Source organism: Liolophura sinensis, chromosome 9 (genome assembly GCF_032854445.1).
Source record: "Liolophura sinensis isolate JHLJ2023 chromosome 9, CUHK_Ljap_v2, whole genome shotgun sequence".
Lineage (NCBI taxonomy): Eukaryota > Metazoa > Mollusca > Polyplacophora > Chitonida > Chitonidae > Liolophura > Liolophura sinensis.
In genome coordinates, this window is record NC_088303.1 from 14,573,698 (window position 1) to 14,587,606 (window position 13,909).

The 13,909-nt window shown below is 38.1% G+C and overlaps 1 protein-coding gene across 1 annotated transcript in view; it reads left to right on the forward strand.

The window, feature by feature from the left end:
• Positions 1-9,608, forward strand: part of LOC135474722 (rho guanine nucleotide exchange factor 10-like protein) — a 33,275-nt gene extending 23,667 nt beyond the window's left edge. The window contains exons 15-21 of the mRNA XM_064754288.1: positions 630-721; positions 2,072-2,187; positions 2,659-2,921; positions 3,319-3,479; positions 5,469-5,611; positions 6,470-6,644; positions 7,457-9,608. Of these exons, the coding sequence (XP_064610358.1) occupies positions 630-721; positions 2,072-2,187; positions 2,659-2,921; positions 3,319-3,479; positions 5,469-5,611; positions 6,470-6,644; positions 7,457-8,766 (2,260 nt within the window). The 3' untranslated portion in view covers positions 8,767-9,608. The remainder of the gene's footprint in view (positions 1-629; positions 722-2,071; positions 2,188-2,658; positions 2,922-3,318; positions 3,480-5,468; positions 5,612-6,469; positions 6,645-7,456) is intronic.
• Positions 9,609-13,909: the final 4,301 nt, after the last annotated feature.

Genomic DNA, 13,909 nt, shown 5'->3' on the forward strand with positions numbered 1-13,909 from the left:
GACTGATAACAGTGTAGAATGGTAGAAAGGGAGTAAATCGTGTTTTAATGGAGAGATAAAAGTGGAGTATTAATGATGTGTAGAGGTGAAAGGGGTGTACAGCACCGTGGCTGAGGTGGGGTGAGGGAGTGTATCTCAAAATGGGCGTGTACAATATGGATTGGTCTAGGGAAGATAGAAGGTTAGGTCAGAAATAACGCACTGATGTCTGGAAGCAAAAAATTTAAGTTTGAATGCATTTTAAAATCCCTGATTTTCCAATGGTGGATATTATTTATTTATTTATTTATTTATTTATTGGATGAGTGTTTTATGCCATACTCAAGAATGTTTCACTTACACGCCGGTAGCCAACATTATGGCAAAGCCCCTGGAAAACCCACAACCATTCCCGGCTTGCTGACAGATCTTGCCATATACGACTGGAGACGAAGCCATCATGAGCTGGATTTAAACTCACAGCAACCAAAACAGGATATTAAACTACATGTATGCTGTAAAGGTGTGAAATATGTTTTATAATTTTTTAATTCTAGGGATAAAAAATGGCTCGGGCGCTATGCCAATTCAACATTGTATGACTGAAATTCTGTGAGTAATGTCTGTCTATGATGCTATCTATTGTCCAGGATGGGCCGAACTAAATATGTGTTCCACACTCAGTCTCCATCTGCTCGGGAAGATTGGTGTTTAGACCTACAGATTGCAAAGATGGGTTTAGGTGAGAAATGTGATCTGATGTAGATTATAAAACTGGTAGATGGCATTACACTCTTCAAGGCTGTTTATCTTGCAGTGTTACCTGTTGTGAATTTTACTCCTTGAAGTCTAACTTCATGTATGAGTCGAATCTTAAACAATCCTTTAGAAACTTATCAAAACTGCGATCTTTTTTAACCTTTTCATTTGTTCACAAAACTTAAATCTAATGACTAGAGGTGATCACCAGTTGACTTGTTAAATTTCCATCTTGACACGGATGTCCCACATGTTGAATGGCTTGATACAGATGTCCCACATGTTGAATGGCTCAATAGGGATGTCCCACATGTTGAATGGCTTGACACGGATGTCCCACATGTTGAATGGCTTGACACGGATGTCCCATATGTTGAATGGCTTGACACGGATGTCCCACATGTTGAATGGCTTGACACGGATGTCCCACATGTTGAATGGCTTGATACGGATGTCCCACATGTTGAATGGCTTGATATGGATGTCCCACATGTTGAATAGCTTGATATGGATGTCCCACATGTTGAATGGCTTGATACAGATGTCCCACATGTTGAATGGCTTGATATGGATGTCCCACGTTGAATGGCTTGATACAGATGTCCCACATGTTGAATGGCTTGATACAGATGTGCCACATGTTGAATGGCTTGATACGGATGTCCCAGATGTTGAATGGCTCGATAGGGATGTCCCGCATGTTGAATGGCTTGATACGGATGTCCCACATGTTGAATGGCTTGATACGGATGTCCCACATGTTGAATGGCTTGATACAGATGTCCCAGATGTTGAATGGCTTGATACGGATGTCCCACATGTTGAATGGCTCAATAGGGATGTCCCACATGTTGAATGGCTTGATACGGATGTCCCAGATGTTGAAGGGCTTGATACAGATGTGCCACATGTTGAATGGCTTGATACGGATGTCCCAGATGTTGAATGGCTTGATAAGGATGTCCCACATGTTGAATGGCTTGATATGGATGTCCCAGATGTTGAAGGTCTGATACGCATGTCCCACATGTTGAATGGCTTGATAAGGATGTCCCAGATGTTGAAGGTCTTGATACAGATGTCCCACATGTTGAATGGCTTGATAAGGATGTCCCACATGTTGAAGGTCTTGATACGCATGTCCCACATGTTGAATGGCTTCATACATGTACATATACATCTACAACTGTACACGTTTTTTGACTTGGTTCAATCTTGTACAGTGTTTCATAGAGGCCCATACATTATGACGGCAGTCGTCATTATTGCATAATGTTTTGTATTTTTGCTTACATTTAAGTGTGAATTAGAGCATTTCTATAATCTTTTACAGAGGCCCGTAATAACCCTGGCTGGGACATCCCCCATGCTGTGAATGGGATCTCGAGTGTGATGCCAGCACTGTTCATTAAGGCTTTACCTGTTGACGTGGTACGCCATTATACTAAGGTAACTAATCATGTGTTTTTAGAAGTGTTTTTGAGACTGTTTCTAATGTTGGGTTTTGTCAATAGCAGAATGCCCTGCCTCTGAATGAGATTGTCCATAAAGCACATGTATGTACACTTAAAATCTCAGATTTTTGAAAATATGTGTAACATTTCATAATTGGAAAGTTTGCCAGAATAATTTGCCACAGGTCATTGGTGCATGTACACTGGCTTCTCTGCTTTCCTCGACCCACGATATACTGGCAAAGGGATAGTGCTCTGCATCCTGTCCTACGTGTATCTGTCAAGATGTTCAATAATTCCTGAACCCGCGTGTAATACGGATCACATCGAAAATTCATGGGATTTCTCCTTTACAGCCAGTCTGTAAAACGTCAGCAAATGCTCTCTGGGCAGTGGTAAGTAAGAAGAGAATGACACTCTTTCTGTGAGTGCCTGAATGATTTCTGATATCTATTTGTTGTACCAGGTGCGTTGTGCTGTCCCTGTGTTTTTATCAACCCCGTCAAACATAGGTGTGGGGATGCAGCACCTGTGGGTCTGCAACACGACGGCCACCAGGGGGCAGGTCTCCATCGTATCCATCCACTCCAACCGTCCTCGGGTCATCGAGTCGTACCAGGCGTGTGACTGTGAGATCGTTTGTGTTGAGAATGTTCCTGGCTACTCTGCAGAGAATGATCCGTACTCATTCAAAATGGACACTGTGTGGATGGTCACTGTCAAGGCTGAGTATGTGTCTCAGATGTGGGAAATATACAGTAATACACCAACCTACTTTCCAAACTATTGCGTAAAGGCAAAAAAGTGAACTTTTTTCCCCTAAATTTAATTGATTGGGGTGACCAAAATGTCATGTTGGGTAATGAGAAAATTTGCATTAAATCATGAATTAATTGTACATGTACACATTTTGATGTATGCTGTAACTGACAGCTAATCAGTAGTTTTCAATACCAAATGTATTTTCCAATAATAATGCAATTTATGGAATAGAAACTTGTACCAATAAATTTGTTTTGTTAGAGCTAAATTTATTTGTTCGTTGTGTAAGTAGTGTGAGAAAATTCAACCAGTAATTGAAATAGCTTGAAATGAAATGAGATGTGTACCATTATGTTTTGATCAGGGTGTTAATCTATCAGCTCACAAGTTCTGACGGACTCACAAAACGCCAGCCCTCTGCCACATTTGCCCTGCCCTCACCGTGCTCCTATCTGAAGTACGTAGATGAGTGTGTGTTTGCTGCTCTGGACAATGGTCAGATGGCTGTGTACACCAGAGATATTGGTGAGTGAAATTCACGTGTGGGTGGTTGTGTCTAAGCTATGCTCCTAAATTTGTGCCTGCTGTAATTATCAAGATGATCTTCACCTGCCAGTGCCTAACTTCTGGCCCTGATGTTTGCTGTTTTCATATCTTGTCCTGCCTTAGTTTACTATTCTAATCTTGACAAGGAGAAGATGGTGATCTCTATGCTTATAATGTGTATTATTCCAAAGGCAGTGTATTTCAAGATTACAGGAATAATCTGCTCTAGTAACACAGAGTTTATTTATATATTCAATTGGTGTTTTACGCCGTACTCAAGAATATTTCACTTATACGATGACGGCCAGCATTATGGTATGAGAAAAACGGGCAGAGCCCGGGGGAAACCCACAACCATCCACAGTTTGCTGACAGACCTACCCAGCATGAGCTGGACTTGAACTCACTGCATTTGCGAGAGGCTTCTGGATTAGTAGGTTGCGCTAGCCAACTGAGCCACAGAGACCCCCCAGTAACACAGAGTTATAGGTTCCAAATGTATTGGTTAATAAATATGTATATGATTGAGGGTTAACACTGTAGGCTTACTCGAGATGATTTCACAGGTTTGGGCTGTGGTGAGGTTTATGTCGTGGAGAAATAATGATCTACAGTTGATTCTTGAGAAAGAATTGACAAGGCAAAGAGATGCGGAAACGTGTTTGTAGTAACATAACAACTATCGATTCTTTTTAAAGAATCTCAGGGTAGCATGGTTGATCTGTCGTGACATGAAGTTTTAGTGTAAGAGTGTTAGAGCTTTCAGTCACTGGGAGTCCAGTCAGTTGTAGTCTATATAGATTACTACTGGGTGTGTAAGATTTTGGGCAGTGATTAAGTCTATGATTAGTTATGAGGGAAAGTAAATCTGAATTGATTGAAGCTTACATATAATCTAATAATCTAATATATAATCATATAATCTAGTCTGACAGTAGATTATACAATCTCTGTCACATTGACATAACCTGGCCTCGAGATTTCCATGTGCGTAATCAGAATGCCACAAATAAGACCCACCAGTTCACCTTGCTGTTCATATTTGTGACTAAGAGAATTGATGACGCTACTCTGCCTCTTCTCATACTGGCAGCATTTGGTGTATTTGAAATGAAGGCAAAAAACGAAACTGTTAGAATACGAAGTTCACACTGATGAGAAACAAATGGACCCTTCATCTATAACATTCTTATGATCGGTTAGACAAAGGATTGACTTCACAACACACGTTTAAATTTGTCCAGAAGGAGGAGGTTGCATGGTCTTCGCGAATAGCTGAGTGGGATATTGGAATGTTTTAAAGCCTTGTGTTCATGAGATCAAATCCATCTCTATGGTATACCAGTCAAAAGTGCACTCAGGTGGTACAAGTCGTCACCCATCACCATCAAACCACAAACTCGCAAGGGTGGATTCTTGAAAAATAATTGACTGTTCAGCCATTAAAGTGACGTCACAGCAAATGTTTAAAGTGCGAAGAGCCTGGAGAAAATCAAACCTCCTTAAAGCTAGAAATGAAACTATAACATTGTTTTGTCTTGACATTTGTAATGGGCTAGAATAACAGTCCTGGTTAGACAAGGCCTTCATATAACAGATGTTCACTTATTTCAGCAGTCTCTAATTACAATTACATAGACCATACCATTTCTTATTTCCTTTTGAAGAACATTGCGTTCATAAACACAGTATTACTGCTAAGCGGAAAAAAAAATCATATGTTAAGTCAGTGTTCATTAGGGAATAAGACAATAAATTGTGAGATAAAAAATAATTTTCTACTTCTAGCTATTTGTCTCTGACTGCACAGGCTTTCAGTCAGTTGAAATACATTCACAACTGTGCACTATGCCTTGTATGAGGATAAATTTAGAAGAATTATTTTCTTTTGAATTTAACAAGCTTGGTTTTGAAGCTTTAGATAAAACCAAATTAAATCATTCTGAATTGTGTTTCTGTTGATGACAGCTGGAAAGTGGAATGTCACCTCCCCCTTGTACTTGAACCTGGGCACTAAGCCTGTCAAATGTCTGTTTCCTTTGGAGAATCACCTGCTGTGCACATCAGGAAATGTCATCCATTTTGTCAGCTTAACAACACTGGAGGTGCAGGTTTGTTCCCATGCTTTTTCTTTATTTATAAAATAATATATAGAATGAAAGTTTGATACATAGTTTGAGCAACTTATTTAAGATATATTGGAGTTAGGGATTTAAGATGTTGGGATTCAGCTACATTGAAACTTTGTCAGGTAATGGAGAAGCTTTCCTTATTAAAATTATTAGGGTCCAAGCTGTGTAGTCTATTGTTCATTGCTTGCTGTTGTGATGATGATGTGTGAGCAAACTCGTAATGTATTACTCATTTATTGCAAGAAAACAAAGGGCATTTCAGCTTGGACCCAAATAACCATTTGACAGGAAAAAGTACTTAAAGCTTTTTTCACCCATAAGATGACGTCTCTGTCTGCTTTAAAGTAGTATTAACTATGGTATGAAAAAGTTAGAAATAAATTTGTATGTTTTAATTATTAATGGACACAATGATGAAAAATTTGAATTTAACAAAATTAGAAATCTAATGGAAAAGAGGGCAATATGTTGTCAAATTTTGGAATGAAGGTAACATCATGTTGTCATGTTAGGGACGTGGAAATGGACTGTCAAACTGCTGGTAAAATTTGCAGTCGCAGGTCTGGAAATAACTTCTTGAGGCAGGGCTGACAAATCTCAAAGCCCAGCTAAAGGTCTCTGGTTTTGAAGACTCCCTGTGTTACTTGCATGTTAAGTTTGTCAGGCACCATTTAGTTTGTACCTGACAAGATGGGTTTTTATGCCTGACTGTCTTTGTCACACTGCTTATTTGCAGTCTTGTAATAGGCTGGGTGTAAATGCTGTTAGGAAGTACAACAGTGCTGTCATGCTGGTGGTAAAGCGAGGAGTCTGTATATACTAACATTTCTGTTACAGAAGTCACACAAATTGTCACCAGATGATGATGTGGTGATTGGTCATGTGACCAGAGCAGGCGTGGGATTGTGGGTATCATACGAGGACCAACCTTTGATCCATGTGTATCATCTGGAGACATTAAATCAGCTACAGGATGTAAACGTCTCATCAGCTGTCCAGAAAGCTCTAACAGGTATCTACCTTTTCCTTAAAGAGTTGGAACCTGTGAACATATGCCTACATGTATGGTATTGATTTAGGGTATGTTTTATGTGACAATGTTTTATACCATTTATTTTAGACTTGCTTACTTTAGAAAGAACAAAAAACAAAGAACTTAGATTGTGTTGACTTACCTGGGCGTACAACATGTCCACTGTGGTCCGTGCTCTCATTGTCATGGTTTGTTAATGTGTAATACTTCAGTTAATGTGAACTATTTGAAAACTTAACAGTTGCATGTTGGTGTGTTTACTGTGGACAAAGCAGGTTTGCTAGACTACATGTACAGTCAAATTATTTAGTATAATGAGACTTAGTATGGGTATTTTTTCTCTGTGTACATGCATCAGTGCCTCTGGTTACGTCTATACAAATGGAATGTAAAACACAGTCTTTACTCACAAGGATCATAAAAATCACTAGAATTCTCTACAGGTTTGTAAAATTCTGGTAAAAAATATATATAATGAATAAATTAAATTTGTGTAACTCTGAAGAATCTCCTGATGGTTATAAAATGAAAATTATTGAGTGACAATGAAGTCTTGTTGATGTTACACTAGTTGTTACACATATCAGTGGCACCAAATGACTAAATATAAATTAATTGCCAGTGAAAACTTTATTGATTTATCTAGTTGCTTTGCCATAGTGGATGTTGGAGTTTACCATAAATTCTCAGAGAGACTGAAATTAAGATAAGTTTTAAGAATACATTCATAGTTTCCCATCCATCTGTGTGTTGATCTTTCTTAATACCTCTCCGTTATGTCCCTGTTCCAGGGCAAGTTCCAGAAGATATTCTGTCCTCAATTACCAAAGACATCCAGGTATCCTGTCTTCTGGCAAGCAAGGGTCTACTGTGGATTGGCACTTGCAAGGGAGTTATTTTGACTCTACCGTTGCCTCGGTTACGTGAAGGTGTCCCTCAGATCGTCAGTAGACCGTGTGTCTCCTTCCACGGACATTGCGGACCAGTCAGATTTCTCCTGCCCATTTACTTCCTCACACCAGAAGTGAGCACTTTGAAAGCCAAGACTGCTCTCAGAGAATATGACTATGTGCCATTTAAACCTTCAGTTGAAAAGCAAGAAACTCAGTCTGCTAAGGAAAGTGCAGAGGCAAATCCTGTGCAAAATGACAGAGACTTTGATGAAGCTACCAAAGCAAGCATCAGGGATGAACTTGCCTCAAAAACAGTGTGGGATGAAGATAACCCCAAAACAGAACTATCCAACAGTAATCACAGCATCACCAGCAGCCAGCCTAACTCAGAAACTGCTGGTGCACCAGCATTAGAATCTTTACAGACTCTTCCCACTGACCGCTCAGACTTGGGTCAAGCTTGGCCAGCAAAGACACTGGCCTCAGAGCTCGCAGCCTCTCACTTTCCACCAAAGGCCAGCCCAAGCATGGCACGAAGGAAGGATTTTTGGCAGTCAACTCCAAACCTGGCAGCAGATTTTGATGGCACTGAAGATATTTCTGTGCTGTATGGAAGTTTGATGCAAGGCCTTGATAATATACATGAACCTTATGGACTTCGCAGGAAAAAACAAGCAGGTGTCTTCGACATGACCAAGAGGCATACGCTGCACACTTCCGCCAGCAAGTTTGACAGCCAGACCTCTGGAAAGTCAAAGCTTTCAAAGTATAAACGCTCAAGAAAACGGTCAAATTCTTTGCTCAAGGATGAGGACCTTGGTGTTGTTGAAGAAGGAATTGCCCAGATCACTCCCAGTCCCACCCAGAGTGAGGCTCCTGTAACCGACACACCAACACTTTCACCCAAAAGCTGTCACGAAGCATTCCCAGGTGGCACCACATTGTCATTGCCAAGGGATCAGACAGGCAAGAGCAATGCTCAGAACCCTGCCAGCCCCAGCAATACTGATGACGATCCTACCTCCTCACAAGGAAGACGTCAGTCATGGGGGACAACTCTTCCTCGTAAACCTGTGAATGCTTGTAAATCTGTGATTGTTGTGAGTGGTGGAGATGGTTATTGTAGCTGGAATAAACTTGATTCTAGTAAAATCCAGCGCACCGAGGAAGCCACCCTTCTGTTGTGGTTACACAAAGTCAGCTCCTGACCAGCTTAACTGATACAAAAACATCCTGTTTAATGGTAATAATCAAAGGGTACAAGCACCACAATTTTTCACAGCTCTCACATATTCCTAATATGTTAGTTGTAGACAACTATAGAATTTACCTTCGGAACTATTCCAGTGTTTAAAGTTGATCAAAATTCTCTGCTAGAGTGTTCTAATGAAGGTACATGGTAGGTGTATCGTGCCATATTTGAACCTGTTAAAGCGGATTGGGCAAAGTGCATATGGTTGTTATTCCACAGGTGGGGGTGGTGACACCTTGAGTTGAAGGTATTGTTGAATTAACTACAAATGATGTCGTGTCAGGAAAATATCTCTGCGTTAGCCCAAGAAATAAGCTAGTTGCAGCATACATTTTTAGAATACTTCCAACATAGTTTGAAGGCATGTTTTTTGTCTGTCTGTTTTTTTTTTCTTATTTTCGATTTTTGGTTGCTGTGATATTTAAATTGTCTCATTTGCATTAAGATAAAACTAATATGGCTTACTGATTCACTATGGCTGAAGAAAATGTTGGAAATCGTTGTTACCTTTCTGTCAAACAAAGACTGTATACTTATAGGTGTGTTATCTTTTCATTTGCATGAGACTCTGCCAGTGTTAAACAAGTCTGCGTGTTCCAACACGTGTAAATCTTACCCAATGTACTGGCCTGCTGAGATAAGAATGAAATGAATATAATGTGTTTAAACATGTAATCTTGAAAGCTGAAACATATTATCATTTGATACTTGTTTTGAAAGCATGGTATACATCTGTGTTTGTTTAAACCAATAATGATATGATACATTATATACACATGGACGTGTTCATGTGCTTATTTTTACCAATGATGTTGTTCATGTATATATATATATACATGAGATATATATATATATATATGCATGTGGGTTTATTTTTACTATTAGTGATATATGTACATACATGCGGTATGTTTGTATATTTGATAGGCATTGTTTAACTTATGAGTGGTAAAAATGTATTTTTAGACTTGAATTTGGAGTAAAGAATGTGTAAATATTTTTTGAACAATTGCAAGCAAATATAGACCTCCTGCTCATTTTGTGTCCGGGTGTTTTACATGTGTGTGTAAATTCATTGGTGTTTATTATTTTTTCCTACATATTTATGTAAATGTTTCTACATGATAGCTGCACAGTGTTAAAGGTGTTACAAGGGGTAGCTTAAATCTCTTAAAAGTTAAACCCTGAGCTAAATCGTTTTTGTCATTGTTGCTCACCAAAGTAATAAAATCTTTGACTTTGTCTTCAATTAAAAATGTAAATAACCGACAAAAAATCGTTAAAATGTGTCCTCTGAATTGTTACTTATGTATTTGCTTTACATATATACCCTCAGAAAGTGCGTGTTTCGTACAATCCTGTATATGGATGTACAGTTACATGTAGTTGACACTATTCTAATTTATCTATACTACCTGCGAAACATCTGCTATAAGCTGAAGCTTTCTCTCACATCAGTGAAAATAGAATGAAGCTGCGGTTGCACTGTGGACATTACTAACTTACACATTAATTTTCATCTAACAATTCTGAAAAAGTTTTGAATTTTACTTTAAAGTTTCAACTAAAATAAGGAGATTAAATTTTTTGGTTACGTTGGGTTTAATGTGGTAAGTTTTCTCAGATTTTAAATTATTATAGATAGAATTGAAGTGGTATAGTGGCTTGGATCTGCTGAAACTTCGAAATTTTTTTTCTTCTTCTGGTTAGCCCATTTTTCGCGGTGGTAACCATGATGAGAAAATAGAGTAAATGAATTTTATGTTGAGTTTTTGAAATTTTGTATTGTATATTTGAACTTTGAATACTGCGTTGCAGATTCAGATACAAAAATCAAGTTTTTTTTTTTCAAACGGAGTTTTTGCCTACAAAAAGCCTTGTAATACTGCTAAATAGTGTTGTCTACCCATGGGAATGGTTTAATATAACAGTAAAAAACAGATGTTGGTTCATAGTCCTCTGAGAATTATGTGCCCCTGATGAATGCACAAGATCAACTTTTTGATATCCAAGATACAGGCATTTCTTGCTTTTATAGTCCACGCTTTGTGAGCTTTGTAATGTTATGTCTTAGCTTGCATAAATAAGGTTCATAGTGCAAATTTCCTGCAGCAGAATCATTTTTATAAAATCTAGGGCAAATTATATCAAACTTGTAATAGAAGCAAGGGTCCTCAAGTAAAATTTTTATTCTCGTGTATTACATACATTTTTAAAAACTGATTTACTTTTTAGTTTTGAAATTGTTACATATTGCATACTGTTGGATTATTGAGAAATATTTCTTCTCTTTGTGAAGTGATATACGGCTTGAGTTGTGTTCAGTTTTTACATGTTCGGTTGTTTTAATGTAAGGTTACTTGATTATGTTCCTTGATTGGAGGACATTAGGTTAACATAGTTAATTATCTCCACTTTGTGATATATATTGTTTTAATAACTTTTGTGAACACATACGTTGAAGTGTAATTTTTGTAAGCTTCATGAAGCATTGACTTCAGTCTGAAGAGATCAATTTGTCATTTATTAAGTATATGACACAATGTTGTAGGCATTCATCATGCAATTACATGATACAACAGCTGGTACACCTTTCAGTTTGTTGTTTAGAAAGTTCCCATTGTCTCCCGACCTTTGTCATAGCTTACATGGGACCAAGTAAATGTTTATTTTGTCATGAATAAAATATATAAAGACCAAAAAAACGAAAAATTGTCGTAATTTTTTTGGGAGACTCTAACCCCAACTCTCCAGTAATTCGAAATTTTCATTTTGTCACGTTTGCAAGAAACTCTTGAAAAGGGCTATAAAGTACGGTATGTAACAATTCTAGTACGGGTCATCTCAGATATACAAACATCTTTAAACTATATCTTCTCAGATTTGTTCAGCGTTGATACTTGAGAGTTTGTAAAATAAAATTAGACATTTGACATCAGACAGGCTGTTCTCATAAGCAGGAGCTAATATAGGTAAAAAGTTATGCTTTATATTGTAATATGCACAGATGTTAATGAAACCCAGCGATAAGTGCAGCTGTTAAATGATGGATGGTAACAACAGAGGGTTCAGTTCAAATTAAATATATCGTTGAATTCAACGTCTTCTCTGATGCAGGAAGGGCCGAACTTTTCATCTCCACAGATTTTTTTCTCATTGATCTATGAAAGATACTGTCACATCTGCTTCCATGAACAAGGAGTTGACAGTTGTTATGGCGTATAGTCTGTGAGTAAGATCAGCTGCCCAAAACAGCACCAAACACTGGCTCAAGGAAAGCATTTACTCTCGGTTGCATTGATGTGAATTCATTCTCACACCTGCCAATACGTACGGCAAGCTTGGAAAGTGTTCGCAACAGAGAATAAATATCTTCTATTGTTGAACAAGAAACTGGTGCTGTCTGTCAAAGGTCATGACGAGCACTATGGGGTTGCCTGTGGACTATTTGCATGATATGCCTTCCTCAGAATTGTCACACAACACTCGATTCCAGGAATTTCACTGTCATATTTCTGCAAATAATTTAATATCTGTAGAATTCACAAGGATGAAATCTGTATCTCTGTATATCTGTGATGAATCAGATCTTCATACACACGATACACATCTGTGTCAGGTCTGCAACCAAAGAGAATTCATTGGAACATGATCCTTCTGTATCCATAGCTTCATCTCCGACAGACCTGATGGATGGTGAATGTGCACCCTTTGCAATCTTTGCAATCAAAGAAAAAGTAGGTCGTCTCTGCTGGAAAAGGATACCTGATCCTAGGCTTGTCATTTCCAGAAAGTCTTGCAGATTTTATTTCTTCAGTTCGTTTTCCATATCGTAAGCCTGTCTTATGGCGACGGCCAATTGACTTTATCCCTCTGGTTTCCGAGGCATTATTAATCAACTCTACGAAAAGTAAAAGAAAATTAATTTTGGGTTAAGACAGTTTACAATAACACAGGGGGCTAAAATGTTAAATCAGCAATAAGCTGAGATCTATTGTGTACAAATTGTGCTTCGCCAATCAATAATATTTTGACGAGACCTGAATGGCACATTTTCAAACGAGAGGAACTTTTCCATTCTTTCGCCTTAAATGTATATGGAAGCAGCCTGCTATATCCACATGGTCTATCAACATCGAAAGGAATCAACCTCCTCGACCCATTCACCTGCTTACAGTGAATTATTCTTCTGTGCAATACACCCTGTAATATTACGCAATTCTATGTACCCTTTCTGCTCTAGCTGTTTTCATTTTATATGCCTTAATGTTGTAAATGTATGCAATAAACACCAAAATGACTGAACTGAATTCAATGAATACACCCCCAGCAATATTTAATGTATGTTGTTGCTAAAATTGACATTTCACTTATACATATTTCACTTATACGACAGCTTCTAGCATTAAGGTGGGAGGAAACCGGGCAAAGCCACAACCATCCGCAGGTTGCTAGAAGACCTTCCCATGTATGGCACTTTAGAAATAAAAATTATGACAAAACTGCCCACTTCTTACAATTGTAAACATTTTAACACAAAAAAATATTTATAGCAAAGAAATTATTCAACAAACCATGCCCAAAAATGACTATTCAATGTTTAGGTAAATTAACATTGAATATTTAAACATTATTTTTTATGCCATTGAAAACTTGCAACGAATATGCGTCATGAAGACGTAAAATTATTTACATGGCAATTACCGTCCTTAGTATCAGATTTTAGTCACTAGACGAGTCGTCTTGCACGGGTGGGTTTTTGGTCAGATTGCAATTTTAAGTGTGATTTCCGTACCGGTAGTGGGCTTCTTTCACTTGTGTTGAAGGTAGCCCTACCAAATTTACTGGTACATGCACATTGGTGTATTAAAAGTACTACAAGAGTTAAACACCCAAACGAAACAAACTCGTTTTCTCTAAAATCGACAAGGCATTCAGAGAATACAAATAGCTCGCCCGATTAAGCAGTTTGTATAACTGCAAAATGTTCAAGTCATGTGATACATTCATATATTGGCCTCTAAACCGTCCAAAAACGTGGAATGATTGATACTATCTTGCACAGACATTATCCTCTAATTATATATATGGCGTTAAGA